The 20,514-nt window shown below is 41.1% G+C and overlaps 2 protein-coding genes across 2 annotated transcripts; both read right to left on the bottom strand.

Annotated features, from left to right (window-relative positions):
* LOC124084478 (proline-rich protein 23B-like) lies at positions 1-747 on the bottom strand. Its single transcript, XM_046431781.1, has one exon. The coding sequence runs from the start codon at positions 745-747 to the stop codon at positions 1-3; it is 747 nt and encodes a 248-aa protein (XP_046287737.1).
* An 18,846-nt stretch (positions 748-19,593) lies between these two features.
* Positions 19,594-20,331, bottom strand: LOC124084477 (proline-rich protein 23B-like). Its single transcript, XM_046431780.1, has one exon. The coding sequence runs from the start codon at positions 20,329-20,331 to the stop codon at positions 19,594-19,596; it is 738 nt and encodes a 245-aa protein (XP_046287736.1).
* Between the last annotated feature and the right edge of the window lie 183 nt (positions 20,332-20,514).

Genomic DNA, 20,514 nt, shown 5'->3' with positions numbered 1-20,514 from the left:
CTAGAACAGACGTCTGCAGGCTTTGCTCCTAGGGCCTGGAGAGCGCTGTGGAGGCGCCTGGGGACTTGAACTTGGAGAGGGAGGTAGAGGTTGCAGCGGTGAGGTGGGGAAGGGCCTCATAAGGTGGAAATCCACGTCGTAGGCGGGATTAGAAGAGCGCCTCACTGGACTAGGGCTGGGGGCCCAAGCAGGGAGATATGGGATGGGCCCCTGCTGGCCGGCTGGAGGGTCCATCCATTGCTCCACGAACTCTTCCTCCAGGGCGTCTTCTTGGAAGGCCTCTATTTGTCTGATGCTCTCTGGGATAAATTCGCAGAAGAATCCCTGCTGGATGACCATGTTCTCACCGAGGGGTCTCAGGAAGGCGCCCAGTTCCTGGACTTCAGGACAGTCTCCCTGGCTTCCTGGGCGTTGGTCGGTGGCTCCCAGGAGGCCCTCAGGGATCAGAATGAGGTTGTGTCCTTGGAGATTCACTTGCAAGATCGAGGTTGGCTCAGGCTCTAGCACCAGGTCGACGTCGTCTAGGGGTACGTGTAAGGCGCAGCCCGTGGCCAGAACCACCATTGAGGTGAGCGCGGTGGCATTGGCTGCTCCATCGGAGTCTTGCAGGGTGGGTGCGGCCGGGGCCTCTGCGGGTTCTGCAGGGTCGTCTAGTCGGCGGCGCTTGGCAAGGCCAGGTCCTCCAGGCTGTGGTCCCCACCAGGACGCAGAGCAGGCACTGGGGCTGCGTGGACGAACGCCCACCATGTCGAGGGCGCTGTGGTGGATGCTCCGGTTTCGGGGCAAAGTGAGTGCGGGGCGCAGGCGACGCGGCGCTGCGCGCGGTGACAGTCAGGTCAGGAGGGTAGGTGAGGTGCGCTAAGCTTTCGCGTGGGCAGCAGTCCTAGCTTCTGTGGATCTGCGCCCCCAGCTGTGCTTGGCGTCCCACTTTGGAACCTTGCTTCTTTGCACTGACCCGGATGCGCCCTGGAGGGCCAATTATATTGCCTGCGCAACCCAAGTTCCAGTGTCACGCTTAGCTCCGCCCCTACGGAGCTCCGCCCCTAGATGGGAGGAGTCGGCTGGGTAATAGCTTTGGCTGTGGTGTGTCTCTGTGGGGAAATACCTGTCTGGGCCTTTGGGGGGCAGAATCACTGGTGTTTCTTGGGTGGAGGGATAAAAACAGGCATAGAATTTCAAGATGGCTAATGTTAGAATTCATGTTTTCCAGGATTCTGGGAAAACACTGAAAAAGACCCCTGCACCTAGTAATCCCCAACTGCTGACACACCCAAAGGCTACTTAAAGTCCCCCCCCCCCCCCCCCGCTTGTCTTTCTGGTGCTGGGGATTGAACTGAGGGACTTACACATGCTAAGCAAGCATTCTACCCCTGAGCTACATTCCCATTCTGAATTTATTATTATTTTTTTTTGAGGGGAAGGGGAGGTACTTTGATCTAGGGGGCATTGGATCACTGAGCCACATCCCCAGGTCTTTATGTATTTTATTTAGAGATAGGGTCTCTCTAGGTTGTTTAGAGCCTTACTGTTGCTGAGATTGACTTTGAACTCCTGATCCTCTTTCCTCAGCCTGCTGAGTTGCTGGGATTGCAGGCTTGCACCACCATGCCCGGCCTGAAATTCTTTTTAATGTTTGACAATCGTTTTATCTTAAGAATAAATGAAAAATGCAGATTTTTCTTTCAGGAAAAGTGCTTTTTAAATACTAAAATGAAAAGCTTTATGGCAGTTTGTTCCTGAACGTTAGGGCCTGTAATAAAATTGTTAATTGCATTATTAAAATTAAAGCAATACAATTAACTTTTTTTCTTTTTTATTGAGCACTTATATGTCCACCATTTTACTGTTTTAAAAAATTATTTTTCTAGGCATGGTGGTGCACGTCTGTAATCCAGGCGATTTGGCCGGTTGAAACCTGAAGATCCCAAGTTTAAAGCCAGCCTCAACGATTTAAAGAAATCCTAAGCAATTTAGAGAGAGCCTGTCTCAAAAAACAAAGGGCTGGAGAAGTGGCTCAGTGGTTAAATTGTTACCCCTGGGTTCAATCCCTGGTACTTCCTCACCGCGGTCTCGCCAAATATGATCTTTTTTTTCCTTACAACAGCTGAGGCTCTAAGTGGTAAAGCAAAATTTCCCAAAATTAAACACTTCATTTGTGTTGGTTGTAGAACCAAATGCAATCGTGGCTTTAAATCAAATATACTTAATTTATGTATTTATTGTATACACCTAACAAATGCTGATTTGGTACTGTGTGTGCCTTTCATATTAACATGTGTGTCTACCCTGTTTTATTTCCAATGTTTTTTTTTCTCCTTGCTTTACATTCCCGGGAGTCAATTGTGTTTCAATTTCACTACATTCTTGCAAACATTTATCTCTCATATGCCTGCCTGTCTGCTGGCCTGCCTGATTTTCTTCCATTCATCAGTGCATATAAAATGTACAGAATGGCAACTTTCACTGTGGCTTATTTGTATATACTCAAAACCATAATTGGATCAATTTCATTCCCCAGTGCTTCCCTCACTGTTCCTTCTTTTCTCCCCTGGTCCCTTCCCTCTACTCTCCTATCTCCCTTCTAATTTCATGGGGTCCTTTTTTTCCCTCCTAGCTTCCACACATGAGAAAAAACACAAGGTAATTTTCTCTCTGATTTTGACTTATTCACTCAAAAAAATTTTGGTCTCCAGTTTCATCCATTTTTCTGCAAGGGACATATTTGTTCTTCTTTACGTCTGAATAAAACTGCATTTTGTGTGTGTGTGCATATGTGTGTGTGTGTGTGTGTGTATATATATATATATATATATATATAATTTTCTTTCTCCATTTATCTGTTGACAGACACCTTGGGTGATTCCATAACTTGGCTAATGTGAATTGTGCTGCAATAAACATGGTATGCATGTTATCTGTAAAATGTGCTGTCTTTATTTTTTATTTTTTGATAAATACCCAAAAGTGGTATAGCCGGATCATATGGCAGATTTATTTTTAGCCTTTTGAAGAACCCCCATACTGATTTCCATAGTGGCTGTACTAATTTATATTTCCACCAACAGTATGTAAGAGTTTCTTACCCCGTCATCCCATCCTCACCAGCATTTATTGTTCGTATTCTTGATGGCTGCCCTTCTAACTGAAGCAAGACTGAATCTCAGTATAGGTTTTTTTTTTTGTTTGTTTTTGTACTGGGGATTGAACCCAGGGGTGTTTAACCACTGAGCACATCCCCAGATCCTTATTTGTATTCTATTTAGAGACAGGGTCTCACTGGGTTGCTAAGGGCCTCACTAAGTTGCTGAGCCTGGATTGGAACTCACAATCCTCCTGCCTTAGCCTCCCTAGCAGCTGGGATTACAGGCATGCACCACTGCTCAGTACAGTTTTGATGTGCATTTCCCTTTATTTATTTATTTTTATGTGGTGCAGAGGATCCAACCCACGGCCTTGCTGGTGCTAGGCAAGTGCTCTGCAGCTGAGCCACAACCTCAACCCTGATGTGCATTTCCCTGATCGCTAAAAATATTGAACATTTTTCATATAATTGTTGACCCTTTATACTTCTTTTGAGAAGTGTCTGTACAATTCATTTACCCATTTATCGGCTGGGTGACTTGCCTTGCAAACATTTCTTATTGCCGTATTCTTAAATGTTTTCCAACCTGGTATAGTAAAGTGCTACCCTGTGTTTTCATTTCGCATTTCTGATTACCTGTGAGGCCACATCATTTATTTTCATATAATTATTGGCAATTATTTTTTATATTTTCTATAAAATGTTCCTCTCTTCTATTTTTTTTCACTTTAAAAAATTGGATCTCAGAATACTACACACCAGTTACTTATTGGATGTCTAATCAAGTGTCTATGGCTCTCCTATAGTCTTTGATGACCTAATTACCTGATTCCCTATTATTCTTACAGTTCTACTTCTGGTATACTTTGTGGTTATTTGAATATTCTCATAGACTTTTCCCCGAAAGGTGACCTCTAAATCCTCTTTCCTTTTAACACTTTGTCCTCCGTCCTATAAGACTTATATGCTTGACCTTGCATTACTCCTAGTTGTGACCCCTGTATAATCACAATTTCAAACATTTTATTTTCAGAATGCCACATCTAACTTCCTAGTTCAGTCTTTCAAATATCCAAACTTGATCCGTTTCAGCCCTCCTGGGGGAAAAATCCATTTCTTCTATCATATTTTCACTGAAGCTGACACCCTCATGTTCACATTTCCCTCCTTTTCTGGAACTTAAATTCCATGGGCAACATGATAGTAACTGCCATGTTTATAACTTTGTATCCTTTCCCTTTGTCCTGCTTAGCAGGTCAAATCTATCTGCCTCTAATGTGTTTGGAGAAAAAAAAAAACACTCAACTCCATTGAATGATGTCTGTGTAAATGTGATGGATTCCGTTAGTGGATTCCTAATGCTGGCTAGTGATTTAACTGTATTGCTCAAGTCCAGTCACTTAACTTTCCTCGATGAATGTTGCCTACTTTCTCCTCTTTTCTCAAGACTCCTCTATTTCATCTCTCATGCTCACTCCTAGATGGTCCCCTTGTTTCCTTTACACAGAGTCAATGAAAGCAATCAGGAGATTTCCCCAAATTGCCATAATCACATCTACCTACCAAGATGCATGGGGAGTGTATATTCTGCCTTCTCTGCTTTTCCCTGCCAAATTATCCATGTTCTAGCCAGGGCTACTCCCTTCACCTGTGTAAACTATCTCATTGCGTCTTGCCTCCTTGAGAACCTCTCTTCAGCAATTCTTCCATCTCTGCCTTTCATTATCACATTTTAGCTTCCTCTTAAAATGCTAGCTATTGAATCAATATCATCGATGTATAATCGAGAGGTAAAGCATTTCTATTTTAAAACAAACACTCTTCACTAAACCCCTTCCAGGCCCTAAGCAACTTAGGGAGACCCTGCCTCAAATAAAAATATAAAAAGGGAAATTGGCTCAGTGGTTAAAAGTCTCTGGATTAAAAAAAAAAAGTGTGTGAGTAAACTTAGAACATACAGGCTCTAAATGAAGGCACGGGATGTGGATGACTAAATCCATTAATGTAAATATTCCTGCCATCTCTTTTGACTTCTCTGAGATCTTCTGATTCTTCATATATTCTCATTGAGATCATACTACACAAGTCTGAAGTTCTTGGCATATGTAGACAATTAAACTTATAGAAAAATAATAAACAAAACAAAAAAATAGAAGCATATGGCTAAAAGTGCACTGTTGATACTGCAATAATTATGAAACTGAATCTCAAAACATGTAGTGGTGTCTGAGATATTAACTTCTTTGAGGTGGGGCTGAAATTCTGCTCCCTGCCTTACAGTCACTGATCAATGCTAATTTTATTTTATATATTTTTTTGCTATTGGATTTTGGCATTTAACTACTAAGCCACATCCCCAGCGCTTTTTAAAATGTTTTATTCAGAGACAGGGTCTTGCCGAATTGCTTAGGGCCTCTCTGAATTGCTTCAAGCCTTGCTAAATTGCTGAGACTGGCTTTGAATTTGTGATCCTCCTGCCTCAGAGTCCTGGGTTACTGGTATTACAGGTGTGTGCCACCACACCCAGCTCAGTGCTGACCATTTTGTGCCAGTTGCCTTTAGAAGTTGTAGTTTGGTTTCATGAGTTGATTACTGCAGAGGTTGTTTGGTTTCTAGGGCTGAATGCTATGGTGGTTGTGAATCAGAGTTCTGGCATCATATGTGATCTGGTGATTGTCAATTTGTATATTAAATCTCTTAATCCCTTCCCCTACTTTTGAGCATTCTCTTGGAGAAGTGGATCAGTTCAGGGAAATGTAGACACTCCAGTCTTCTCTACTTAGGTTTATTCATTTCCATATTCAACTGTATTACAAGATATTTGTGATCATTTTGTTACTGTGTCATATAAAACAGGAGTGTCCTGACACCAGGGTCTATAGAAAATGAGGAAAAAAATGAAGATAAGCAAGCAGATAAAACAAAGCAGGAATTAGACAGGCCTCTTTATTTGATGTCTTTGGCAGAAATCGTGGCCATCCAAGGTCATCTGCTTATTCTGAGAGTCTTAGATTAGGTTTGTGCTTTCCAATGGGATTTCTAGTATCCTGAATTTGATGTCACCTACTGGAGTAGTTTTTCAGTTCCATGGAATTCTGAATTGGCTCTGACATGAACACAAGGACAGACTGTCTGCTGAATTTATTGTGAACAGTACCCGATAAGGTCCTTTCCAGTGAAGTTTAAGAGCAGCTTTTCCTCTGACATGCCTTTCAATAGATGAAATCTCCTGAGTAATGGTCATGAAAAGCCTTTCTAGGAAAGCATTCAAAGGTGGCCTTAACCTGTTGATAAGTTGTAGGACTTCTTTATATATTCTAGATACTAACCCCTACTTATGATATAATTGGAAGATATTTTCTCTCATTTTGTAGGTTGTCTTTCACTTGATCATGTTCTTGGATGCATAGAAAGTTTTCATTTTGTTGCCTTCCAATTAATCTATTTTACTTTTGTTGTATTTTTGGTGTCACATCCAAGAAATCATATCGAAATCCAATGTCATGAAGCTTTTCCTGTTTTAAGAGTTTTATAGGCTTAGATCTTGAAATTGGGCTCTAACCCACTTGCACGTGTGGGTGGAGGCCAAGGTGGTGCAAGCTGAATTGCTGGTCACTCTGATGGATGTCCATATCCCCAATTGCAGTAGGGTTAACACCCTTTCAAGAGAAGACTCTGAACTGTCTTTTGTGAGGGCTCTAGAATATTTGGGGGTAATCTTCAATTTATCAGAGACTGTTTTTCATTCCTCAGACAGATCACTCTAAGTAATGAACTAGGATTTGACAAAACATTAATCTTTTGAAACTTTATTGTCTCTTTTCTGCTAAGGTTGGAGGCAAGTAAACAATCCTTTTTATAGGCTTCCTTGTTCTCTGACACCATAGGAGAAGTTATCACATGGTGTATTAGAACTGATTGGCAAGAATTTTAGATCTGATCAAGGAACTGGGAAAATCAGAGGGGTCACTGGTGAATTCCTGGGATACTGTCCTCTTATGGTAGAGGCAAAAAGGCATTGACTGTTCTGGTCTAGAAGTAAACTGAGAAGAGCAGAGCAGAGATTCACTGCAGGGAAACAAGAGACTTCAGGTGGGACAGATGACAGGCTAGGATTTGGGTCAAGTTCTAGCAGGAAGTGTTGGATCTGATTGATGACTAGAGTTCGTAAATAAATAGATTGTCTGTTTTGTTTCCTTCCTAGTGGGATGAGAATGTGACAAGCACTTATGCACAGTATGAGAATGCCTTTGTATATAATGCCTTCAGGCACAGGTTTGAGTCCTTCAAGGGACACTGGACAAGTTTGGGTAATGGCTTGGTAGGTTCAATCTGAACTTTAGTAGTTTGTTTTCCCATTATTTTCCCTATGTTGATGGAAGATATGCATCACATATAATAGAGAATGCAAAGGTATATACAGAAGAGACCTGCCTTGTGTATAAATAAAGGAGTCCTTTGTAAACTCAAGAAATGGTCCATTTGGTGTGCATTTAATATTATAATTCTATGTGCAAAGTAAGTCTCTCCCTATTGAATTTCCAGGCGTGTTATCACAGAGCCAGGAAGAATATTTTTAGTCAAAGGCCCAAGGGTTCCAGGTAAAGGCTGAGGGATAGAGAGAATATGTGTATTATTTGAAACACCCTCCACCCATAGAGTGCATTTCCTCCAGTAAGGAAGCTCTACAACTGTAGCAGCATTTCCTATAGAAATACTAGCAATTGGATTAACTTTCATTTGAAATGTTTGGGATATGGCTTTTAAGAGACTTGGGTCTACTTTTCAGCCTTTTTTTTTAAATACTGGGAATCAAATCCAGAGGTGCTTTACCACTGAGCTACAAACCCACCCTTTTTATTTTTTATTTTGAGACAGATCACACTAAATTGCCCAGGCTGACTTCAAATTGTGATCCTCTTGCCTCAGCGTCCCCAGTAGCTAGGATTATAGGTGTGAGCCACCACACCTGGCTTCAGCTTTATATTTGTTTTTTTTTAGTGGACACAATACCCAATTTTTTGATTTTTATGTGGTGCTGAGGATTGATCCTGGGGCCTCTCATATTCTAGGCTAGTGCTCCACCATTGAGCCACAACCCCAGCCCTCAGCTTTTTTTTTTTTTTTTTTGACCCTCAGTTTTATTTATAGATTTTTTTCTGGATGAGTCCAATCAGGTTTTGCTTTTCAGGATTTAGTATCTGCGGTTATGACCAATATGTGTATCAGTTGATATGAGTCAGGTAATTCAGGATCACGTGTACCACAACGAAATCTAAATTCTTCTAAAAAATCCAATTTCTTCCATGAATGTTTGCTGGTTTTGTCTGTGTTAAGGGACACATTAGCTCTTAATTCAGTGCATGTCCAAGGTTTATATTCTACAGTTGCCCGAATCCTTGATTCATGGAACAGATGGATCTTTAGAAGCAATTGGCATTTTAGGTTCTTGAGAGAGAAAAGGGAGAAGGTTGGAGCCTGGACAAGAAGAACTGAAAAAAGGAATTGATAGAGGTACTGAAGGAGGGAGATTGGGAGGAGAAGGGGCAGTGGGAGATCTAAATATAGGGAGGCAGCTGGAGGTCAAAGGTGAAATATTTATTAGGGATATGAGTCTTGTTTGATGTTACTTGTCAAATGGCTCATTATCTTTGGCTAGAGAATCTTTTAATGAGGGAAATTTTGACTCAGAATTTTGTTTGGAGGCTTCTCTGTGTACCCGAGGAAAAAGTTGTACCCACTGAATCTGAGGAAATCCTATTCCCTTCCTTTTCTAAGGTGTCTCTCAAATTTTGTTCAAGTCAAACATTCCCCACATTAGCCACTGATGGTCCACATCATCCTTGGTGAAATTGTGCCACTTAGAAAGAGACACAAGATTTAGGATTATAATGAGAAACATATAAGAAGCAGGCATTTTTCCTGCAAGAGGAGAGAATTTAGACTCAGAAGGCCCTCTAAGAGATGGCAACGGTCAATAAACATGGTGCTGTGCACCTTGTGTAAGAGGTTCTAGCCATCTTGCCACTTTTAGATTGTACAATGCAACATGGAAACACAGAAAAGAGCAAAAGGGGATGAAGCGGAATGGCTTGATTCCACCAAGATGGCAAACAAATGGATGTGATAACAAAACGTGAGTTTTGAACTGAGAATAAACAAATGAGGAACTCAAAGAGAAAGTTTAGATCCTGTGTTGATCTACTGTATTGGGATGGGTAGACCCTGATTCAATGGGGCCTTCGGGAAGACAGAAAATAAAGGAACACCATCGAAACGGGAACAAACAGAAGCTATTTATTCAGGCCTTGCTATAGCAAGGGAGTTAGGCCTCACCATTTGCTTTAATTTTTTTATTTGTTCTTTTCAGTTATACATGACAGTAGAATGTATTTTGACATCATACATACATGGGGTATAACTTCCCACTTTTGTGGTTGTACATGATGTGGAGTTATACTGGTTGTGTATTCATATATGAACACAGGAAAGTTAAGTTGGGTTCATTCTACTGTTTTGTTCTATTCTTAACTCCCCTCCTTCCCCTCATTCTTTCCATCCAATCCAGTGAACCTCCACCCTGCACTCCACTTATTGTGAGTCAGCATCCGCATATCAGAGAGAACATTTGGCCTTTGGTTTTTGGGATTGGCTTATTTCACTTAGCATGATAGTCTCCAGTTCCACCCATTTACTGGCAAAAGCCATAATTTCTTTTTTCTTTATAGCTGAGTAATATTCCATTGTGTGTAGGTACCACATTTTCTTTATCCATTCATCTGTTGAAGGTCTTCTAGGTTGGTTCCATAGCTTAGCTATTGTGAATTGAGCTTCTATAAACATTGATCATCATTTGCTTTTTCTGGAGATTTAAAGGCAGCCAGGAGGTCAGGAGAGGTTTGCAATGGACAAAGGGAAGGCTTCAGGTGTGTCTGATTGGAAGTTTTTGGCACAGGAGAGCTGTAGGTGGGCTAATAGAAGTGGACATTCTAAGTGATTGCTATGGTTTTCCGTCTCTTAGGAACAGCATATTGAGTTTTCTCTGGTTGGTCCTGTGTTGGAATTGGGAGAGAAGTTTAGGGAATTTGACAGTTAATGATCAAGTTCTGGCCATTTTGGGGTCTTACTCTAGAGGTTATGATTTATCTTCTAGGATAGTTGCTGGAGAGGTTTTGGGTTTGGGTTTGACTGTCAGGTATGATCTGACCATCATTAATTTCTATTTTTAGTCTCTCAGATCTTTTTATTACCTTGGCTGACAAGGAGTCCAGCTCTCAAATGGCATCTCCTGCCATCACCCTATTCCCCTCAGAGCTTATCAATGATACTGGGTATCTCCAAGTGCATTCCTTTTTTAAAAAAAAATTTGTTTTAATTAGTTACACATGACAGTACAAAGATCTTGACATATCATACATTTGAATCAGATGGGATATAATTTCTCATTTTTCTGAGTGAACAGGTTGCAGAATCACATTGGTCATGCAGTCATGTTCCAAGTGCATTCCTATTGCTCTGATTTGCAGTGTCCATCTAAGGTCTCCTAGACATCATATTAGCTGGTACATTTTACTACTTTAGCTAGTATATCCACCATATAATACCGTTTCTCTAAACTTTTTTTTTTTGTATGGGGATTGAACCCAGGTGTGCTTAACCACTGAGTCACATCCCCAGCCCTTTTTTTTGTATTTTATTTAGAGTCAGGGTCTCCCTGAGTTTCTTAGGGCCTCACTAAGAAGCTGAGACTGGCTTTGAACTCGAGATCTTCCTGCCTCAGCCTCCTGAGCTGCTGGAATTACAGGTGTGTGACACTGCGCCCAGCTTCTCTAAACCTTTGCTCCATTTTTCTACAATCTGCCTTTTCAGTGGTAGCATTTCTCCTTAATGTACTGTGGATCATTCTTTTCTCCAAGCTTCTGAGAGTTGCTTTTAAGAATGTGAGTACTGTCTTAACAAAGTCCTTGCCAGGGTGTTAAAAGTCTCCTGTATTACAGGAGAATTCTTCTAAATTTCCAAACTCTCTCTTTAACAGGCTGATATCCAGCAGCTTCAGTTCTATACTTGATTCCTGCTGATTTATGTTGGGTGAATCCTGCAGAACACACACACACACCTGCACACACATGCATGCACACACTCGTGCAGGCACACATACACACACACAATTATGTGCTTTTCTTCCCTCCCCTTCATTGTTTACAGGCCCATATTCTGGGCTTAACTTTAGTTACTGGCCTTGTGGTGGAGAGGAGTTAAGGGTAGATTTTGAGGTTGCTGCATGTTACCTTGCCAGGCAGCTGCTTCTGTCAACTTAATGCAAGGCAGTGTCACCCATTAACAGAGAAGAGCAGGCCAGTTCTCCAGGCTTGGGGTCTGGGAATTCAAGATATTCAAATCTGTCCACCTAGTTGTCTTTACCCCATGTCTCAGAGCCCAATCAGAGCGGTGACCTCACCAGCACAGACTTGCCTAATTTGGGAATTCAACCTATCTGTTCAGTAAACTGTGGGTCAGGTGCTTAGGTTCCTACCCCTAGCTCCAAGAGATGTAAGACTAATTGTAGGAGTTGAAGAGACTGCCTGGATCTTATATTTAGATTTCATTGGTAATTAACCATCCTTATCTTTCCCAAATGCATTGATTATTTTAGAAATGGCCATTCATTCCACACTTTTTTTTTTTTTTTTTTTGGTACCAGGGATTGAATCCAGGGGAAACTCAACGACTGAGCCACACCCCCAGTTCTTGTTTGTTGTTTAGAGACAGGGTCTCACTGAGTTGCTTAGGGCCTCACTAAGTTGCTGAGGATGGCTTTGAACTTGTGACCCTCCTGCCTCAACCTTCAGATGTTGGAATGATCTGCTGGGAATGTGGGCTCCACCACACCCATCCCGCCCACTACTCTTTCTTATTGCAGCCCTCCACTCTCTTTCCAACACTGGGGCTCTTGCCCCTCATTTCTTGAATGCTTTTTACTCTATTCCACATTGATTCTGTCACAATTCCTAATGATTTAAAAATATGCTTGGATGATTCTTCCAAAACACTAGTATATCTCCATCTTTCATCATTCTCAAGCAATCCAAGCTCCTGTATCTCATTTTTTAGTCAATATCTTCACTTAGCTATGTAACGAGCAACTCAAATCATACATATCCAAGACTGAACTAATTTAAAAATCATTTCTCCTCTCAAAGTATTTCTGATCTCAGAAAACAATATTTCCATCTTTTTTGGTGTGTTCATGCATGTGTGTGTGTGTGTGTGTGTGTGTGTGTATGAGCTCAGGCTTCAAACCTTCAAGTTATCCTAACCCTCCCTCACCTTTCACGTCAACAAATTGTTTTTTTCCAATCTTCAAAATATGTCTGAGAGCTGGGTGTGGTGGCACACACCTGTAACCCTGTAATCCAATCAACTGTGATCCAATCAGCTCCAGAGGCTGAGGTGAGAGGACCAAAAGCGCAAAGCCAGCCTTAGCAAAAAGCAAGGCACTATGCAACTCAGTAAAACTCTGTCTCTAAATAAAATACAAAATGGGGCTGGGGATGTGGCTCAGTGGTTGAGTGCCCCTGAGTTCAATCCCTGGTAACCACTCTGCCCCCAACCACCAGAAAATATGTCTGAGAAATACCACTTCATATCATTGTTTCTGTTAACTACTTTCATTTAGGGCAGAATCATTTCTTGTGTGAATTATTGCACTCCCCAAAGACCGTGATTTTTAACCAATTTGTTCTTGGCTCTATTCCCAGGGTTTGGAAAAATATCTGGTACACAGAAGGTACTCAATACATATTTGTTCAATGAATGAATGAATGAATGAATGATTTTTCTATCAACACATCCAGAGAGTCCTCATTCATACTGCTTTCCCATTCTCTGGGTGCTCATCCTCTTTGTCCCCGACAGTGATGGTAGATGGCAACCTCTGTCTAAAGTTCGTGATCTTACCTTGCACGTTTTATATATTTTTACCTCTTCCCCTTAGCTTTATGGATGGCCTCAGTATATTTCCATTTCCAGTTAGTTCTCTCTATTGTTAACCCATTCCTTATATTCGCCACTTCAATGTTTATGTATTTAATTCCTGTAAGTTTCCTTTGGTTCCCCTTTAAAGTTTCCATCTCTCTCAATCAAATTACATTTATTGATTTTTTTTTTTGTGGTTCTGGGGATTGAACTCAGGGCCTTGTGCATGGGAGGCAAGCACTCTACCAACTGAGCTTCATCCCCAGCCCAATCAAATTACATTTATTTTAAAATATTTTATAACTGATAATCTATCACAACCATTTGAGGGACTGACTCCTTTGTCCTGTTTTAGGTCTACCTTTTCTCTTTTGTAGTGGTGTGTTTCCTTATGTATTGTTTAAGTTTGGGTTAAGAGCTTAGAATCACTAGAAGCCTGGGATTTTCTCTTCAGTGTTGTGTAAGCACTGAATTTTATTTTCTGTCTCCCATAAATAGGCCATTACAACCAAAGCTCTAGGTCACCATAGATTCTTTCTTTTTTAAAATTTTTTATTGTGGGTTAATCAAAACATTACAAATTTCTTGACATATCATATTCCACACTTTGATTCAAGTGGGTTATGAACTCCCACCTTCACCCCATATACAGATTGCAGAATCACATCAGTTACACATCCATTGATTTACATATTGCCATACTAGTGTCTGTTGTGCTCCGCTGCCTTTCCCATCCTCCACCCTCTCCCCTCCCCACCTCTCCCCTCCCCTCCCCTCCTCTCTCTCTACCCCCTCCACTGTATAACCCCAAGGGTCTCCTTCCATTACCATGCAATTTCCCTTCTCTCTCCCTTTCCCTCCCACCTCTCATCCCTGTTAAATGTTAATCTTCTTCTCCTGCTCTTCGTCCCTACTCTGATCTTAGTTACTCTCCTTATATCAAAGAAGACATTTGGCATTTGTTTTTTAGGGATTGGCTAGCTTCACTTAGCATAATCTGCTCTAATGCCATCCATTTCCCTGTAAATTCTATGATTTTGTCATTTTTTAATGCAGAGTAATACTCCATTGTGTATAAATGCCACATTTTTTTTATCCATTCGTCTATTGAAGGGCATCTAGGTTGGTTCCACAGCCTTGCTATTGTGAATTGTGCTGCTATGAACATCGATGTAGCAGTGTCCCTGTAGCATGCTCTTTTTAGGTCTTTAGGGAATAGACCGAGAAGGGGAATAGCTGGGTCAAATGGTGGCTCCATTCCCAGCTTTCCAAGAAATCTCGATACTGCTTTCCAAATTGGCTGCACCAATCTGCAGTCCCACCAGCAATGTACAAGTGTACCCTTTTCCCCACATCCTCGCCAGCACTTGTTGTTGTTTGACTTCCTAATGGCTGCCAATCTTACTGGAGTGAGATGGTATCTTAGGGTGGTTTTGATTTGCATTTCTCTGACAGCTAGAGATGGTGAGCATTTTTTCATGTACTTGTTGATTGATTGTATGTCCTCCTCTGAGAAGTGTCTGTTCAGGTCCTTGGCCCATTTGTTGATTGGGTTGTTTGTTCTCTTATTGTCCAATTTTTTGAGTTCTTTGTATACTCTGGATATTAGGGCTCTATCTGAAGTGTGAGGAGTAAAGATTTGTTCCCAGGGTGTAGGCTCCCTATTTACCTCTCTTATTGTTTCTTTTTCTGAGAAAAAACTTTTTAGTTTGAGTAAGTCCCATTTGTTGATTCTAGTTATTAACTCTTGTGCTATGGGTGTCCTATTGAGGAATTTGGAGCCCGACCCCATACTATGTAGATCGTAGCCAACTTTTTCTTCTATCAGACAGCACGTCTCTGATTTGATATCAAGCTCCTTGATCCATTTTGAATTCACTTTTGTGCATGGCGAGAGAAAGGGATTCAGTTTCATTTTGTTGCATATGGATTTCCAGTTTTCCCAGCACCATTTGTTGAAGATGCTATCCTTCCTCCATTGCATGCTTTTAGCCCCTTTATCAAATATAAGATAGTTGTAGTTTTGTGGATTGGTTTCTGTGTCCTCTATTCTGTACCATTGGTCCACCCGCCTGTTTTGGTACCAGTACCATGCTGTTTTTGTTACTATTGCTCTGTAGTATAGTTTGAAGTCTGGTATCGCTATACCGCCTGATTCACACTTCCTGCTTAGCATTGTTTTTGCTATTCTGGGTCTTTTATTTTTCCATATGAATTTCATGATTGCTTTCTCTATTTCTACAAGAAATGCCGATGGGATTTTGATTGGCATTGACCATAGATTCTTAAGGAGACTTCTTGCTTCAGCATCTCCTGTCTTCTCTACATTCATGATTGGTCACCAGTTTTGGCTTTGAAGGATTTCTCTTATATTTTTATAATATGTGATATCCAATTAAAAATATTAGTTTTTCTCCATGGCTTTCAAGAGAATTGTTTTTAAGGATCTCTTGGAACTGTTCCATTAACATGTGACTGAAAATGGATGTGCTTAGTGTCTAGTTTAGATCAGGAGGCTCTTGTAATAGAAGACACAGTTTTGTAGATAGGGCCACCGACCTACAGAATGAGCAGATAATTAGGTAGAGATTTATGACTGACTAACTGCTGAGCTATTGAGGGAGGAGGAGGGAGGGTAGAGTCATGGTGGGAACTGTGGACAAGACAATAGTAAATACAAAGAGATTTCATCTACTGGAGACACAGCATTGATGTATTAAATCATATTAAAGTAGATATCTACTATCCAAAGGAAGATACAGACTTCTAGGTATCAGAAATGGAGTAGGAAGTTCTATTTCTGAATGCAGAGCTGATATTTTAATGTATTTCTTGTAGTAAGACTGAAATATATAGTGGCATTTGGGATTTCGACTCCTTTTAGGTGTCTGAAAATCAGCCTACTGCCATGGTCAGAGGCTGAGGAGGCACTGACCACTATTTCAAGGGGCCTGCAGTGGATCAGGAGAGGCAGGTGGAAACTGAGAATGAGCAGCTGTGGGATTGCTTGGGTATAAGACCTGTAATTTTTCAGAGAGACAAGTTATAAGAGTTCCAAAGGTCTGATTCTGAGTTGTGGTCCTTGGTGAACTAGGAAGTGGAAACTGTGGATACTGAAGATGAATTCCCAGTCTGTTCCCACCAATGATGTCTACTAAGTTTATGAGGCAATCCAATGTGATTAAAAACAATGGGAGATTTTACTTGTAAGGAAATTGAATTAGCCAGGAATGGTGGTGCATGCCTACAATTCCAGTAACTCTGAGGCAGGAGGGTCACAAGTTCCAAGCCAGCCTCAACACCTTAGCGAGGCCCTAAGCAACTCAGTGAGACCCTGTCTCTAAATAAAATATAAAAAAAGGCTGGGGATGTGGCTCAGTGGTCGAGTGCCCCTGAGTTCAATCTCTAGTACAAACACAACAACAACAACAAAAGGAAATTGAATTAACTGAACTGTTAAGAGTTTAAAAATTTTCAAAACCTAACTATTGCAGCAATATCCATGAACATACCTAAATAGGACTTTCTGATACCCAGTGGGAGAAGTTTTAAAACAAGAAGTGGTAAAAATCGAGGAAAACAAATAAAATCATTGAAACAAAAACTTTCCTACAGAAGCATAAACAAAAGATAGATTGGATAATGCCATTATGTATGTGATTGGATTTTCAACCTGGGGCTATGTGAGATATACTGAAATTACAGAGCCTAAGATTTTGTTAAATTCTATCAAGCCGAAGGGAAAGAGAGCATACCTCTAGACAACATTGCAGGAAGGCTGTAGGACACGAAAGGCAAATAAACATTTTAAAAAATACTAAAATGTGATCACCCTCTCCCCCTTTATTTTTCTCTAGCTTCTGCATATGAGAGAAAACATTTCATCTTTAACTTTCTGACTCTGGTTTATTTAACTTACATGATGTTCTCCAGTTCCATCCATTTGCCAGCAAATAACATAATTTCATTCTTCTTTATGACTGCACACACACACACACACAAAATGTGTATATATACACACCATATTTTCTCTCTCCACTCCTCTGTTGATGGGCACCTGGGCTGGTTCCATAACTTGGCTATTGTGACTTGCATTGCTATAAACACTGATGTGTCTATATCACTATAGTATGCTGATGTTAGTCTTTTGGATAAATATCAAGGGTAGTTGGGTCATATGATGGTTGTGTTCCTGTTGAGACTCAAATCTCCATACTGCTTTACAGAGTGATTCTACTAATTTGTAGTCCCACTAACAATGTTTGAGTGTATTACTTCCTCTACATCCTTGCCAGTATTTATTATTTTTTTATTCTTGATGATTGCCATTCTAATTGGAGATGAAATCTCAATGTAGTTTTGATGTACATTTCCCTGATTTCTAGGGATGTTGAACATTTTGAACATTTTTTTTCATGTTTGTTAGTTGTTTGTATTTATTCTTTTCAGAAGTGTGTTTAATTCTTTTGCCCACTTATTGATTGGCTATTTTGTGATTTTTTTTGGGGGGGATTAAGCTTTTTGAGTTCTTAATATATTCTAAGTATTAATTCCCTGTCAGAAGAGTAGTGGTAAAGATTTTGTCATTCTGTAAGCTCTTTATTCATGCTCTTAATTTTTTCCTTGGGGCATCAGTGGAATGGAAGAAGGGAATTGAGGGAGAAGGATGAGGGATGGGAAAAGGGTGGAACTGTGGAATGAAATTGATCATATTATGCTATGTACATATGTGAATATGTCATAGTGCATTCTATAATTATGTATTATCTATAAAGCAACTGATTAAAAAAGCTAAAAATAAATAGAAGGAAGACTAGTAGAGAGGAAGAGGAACAGGGGAGAGAGGAGGGAAGGGAAAGTGGAAGTACTGGGTATTAAAATGGAACCAATTATATTCTATGCATGTATGAGTGTCAAAAATGAACCCCACTCTTATGTTTAACTATAATGCAATAATAAAAACATTTAAAAATCAAGGAACACAAAAAGTAAAATAAGACAATTTAAAAATATACTACGATGAGTAGAAAAGTCACATATAAAGGAATAACAACTTGATTGGCAGACTTTTTATCTTGCAACCACAAAAATGGCAATAGGCGAATATTGTTCAAGCAGTTATATATCATTTTATATTTAAGAATGAATATGTAATAATGGCATTTTTTCTTTTTAAAATTTATTTTGCATTACAATCCTTAATCCACCACTGTACAATAATTTATCATATCTCTGATTATATATAAGGTATGTTGACACCAAATTCAAATGTTCATACATGAGTAATAATGGCCTTTTCAGGCATACAATACTAAGAGAGTTTATCATGCAAAACCATGTTCAAACTTATAGAACCAAGATAGTTTACCACACATAGGACATGGTGGAAATAACTATTAAAGGATCTTCTTCAGCTAGATGAAAATTGAGGCTAGACTGAATGAGTAGAATGTTAAGAATATAAAGGTAGGAAAGAATTGGTAATGTGGGGTTGGAGTTGTAGCTCAGCAAAGAACCCTTGCCTAGTCCATGGAGGCACTGGGTTCAATCCTCAGCAACACATAAAAAAATAGGTGAATAAATAAAATAAAGGTATTCTCTCCAGCCAGAACTAAAAATTAAAAATAATAATTAGTAAGGTGCTGTGGTCAATCTGAATAGTTACTGATGTTTTGAAATGAAATGACAGTTTGACTTCAGTTTTGTAATATTTTACTTTATAGAAATGAAGCAAACATGGTAATAAATTAACATTTCAAATGTTACAAGTTTTATTTACCTTAGAAAAAAATCAGGGTACAATTTAAATGGTAGAAAACACTGTGGAATAGCAGTAAAGCAAACATTTCCATCAGTCTTAAATCACCGGATGAACATATTTAAAAAATATATTCCAATGCATTCTGACAACATCAGATAAAATTAAACATAAATCTCATTTACATTACGAAGTAAGATTGGAAGAGAATTTCTTTAACAGGTTAAGAGACTGCTGAGAACAAACACCATACAATCAGATGTAGCAACCATCATACTATTTGGCAGTTCACTGGGGCAGCAGGTGGAAAAATGAAGAACTAGACATGCTATGGCTGAATGTCTTCATAAATCCATGGGAAAACACAGAAGGAATCTCACAGCATAAGAAATCCAGTGATTTCTTGGTTTGGGGGAAAATCAGGGGAGTGGTGATATGAGTTAAAAAGTGCATTTTGAGAGAAAACAAAATGCAGGGAAATGTATATAAAATGCAGGGAAATGGTGTGTGTTTGTGTTTAGAGAATGATCCTGTGAAGAAGTCCCCAAAATCTGAAAACACAGTTTTTGGTTTCCCTGAAGATTTTCCATTTCCAAGTTGAAATGTGGAATCTGTCTTCTCTTCCTGATATCCTTATTTCCTTACAATCGGGTACAGAAAAAACAATTGCCAGCACAGAATTGCTGACTATTGAGGGGCTCTGGGGATGCAGCAGGCCCCCCAGGAGAGTGTCCAGGAGTTGGGTCCGGTGGTGGGGTGGGGAGAAGTTCCTTTATTCCTAGAACAGACGTCTGCAGGCTTTGCTCCTAGGGCCTGGAGAGCGCTGTGGAGGCGCCTGGGGACTTGAACTTGGAGAGGGAGGTAGAGGTTGCAGCGGTGAGGTGGGGAAGGGCCTCATAAGGTGGAAATCCACGTCGTAGGCGGGATTAGAAGAGCGCCTCACTGGACTAGGGCTGGGGGCCCAAGCAGGGAGATATGGGATGGGCCCCTGAGGGCTGGCTGGAGGGCCCATCCATGGCTCCACGTACTCTTCCTCCACGACATCTTCCTCAAAGGCCTCTATTTTTCTGACGATATCTGGGATAACTTCGCAGAAGAATCCCTGCTGGATGACCATGTTCTCACCGAGGGGTCTCAGGAAGGCGCCCAGTTCCGGGTCTTCAGGATAGTCTCCCTGGCCTCCTGGGCGTTGGTAGGTGGCGCGCAGGAGGCCCTGAGGGATCAGAATGAGGTTGTGTCCTTGGAGATTGACTTGCAGGACCGAGGATGGCGCAGGCTCTAGTACCAGGTCGACGTCGTCCAGGGGTACGTGTAAGGCGCAGCCCGTGGCCAGAACCACCACGGAGGGGAGCGCGGTGGCGTTGGCTGCTCCAGTGGAGTCCTGCAGGGTGGGTGCCGCCAGGGGATCTGCAGGGTCGTCTAGTCGAGGGCGTTTGGCAGGGCCGGGTCCTCCAGGCTGTGGTCCCCCCCAGGGCGCAGGGCAGTCGCTGGGGCTGCGTGGCCGCATGCCCACCATGTCGAGGGCGCTGTGGTGGATGCTCCCGTTTCGGAGCAAAGTGAGTGTGGGGCGCAGGCGGCGCGGTGCTGCGCGCAGTGACAGTCAGGTCTGGAGGGTAGGTGAGGTGCGCTAAACTTTCGCGTGGGCCGCAGTCCTGGCTTCTGTGGATCTGCGCCCGCTGCTGTGCTTGGCGTCCCACTT

This window comes from Marmota monax, unplaced genomic scaffold (assembly GCF_021218885.2).
Source record: "Marmota monax isolate L192 unplaced genomic scaffold, Marmota_monax_Labrador192_F-V1.1 WCK01_AAM20220418_F8-fsc00022, whole genome shotgun sequence".
Classification (NCBI taxonomy): domain Eukaryota; kingdom Metazoa; phylum Chordata; class Mammalia; order Rodentia; family Sciuridae; genus Marmota; species Marmota monax.
This window is presented reverse-complemented; position numbering and strand designations above follow the sequence as displayed.

Bases quoted from the DNA above. Each gene is read 5' to 3' on its own strand.
- LOC124084478 (XM_046431781.1), bottom strand. From the start codon at position 747: ATGGTGGGCGTTCGTCCACGCAGCCCCAGTGCCTGCTCTGCGTCCTGG.
- LOC124084477 (XM_046431780.1), bottom strand. From the start codon at position 20,331: ATGGTGGGCATGCGGCCACGCAGCCCCAGCGACTGCCCTGCGCCCTGG.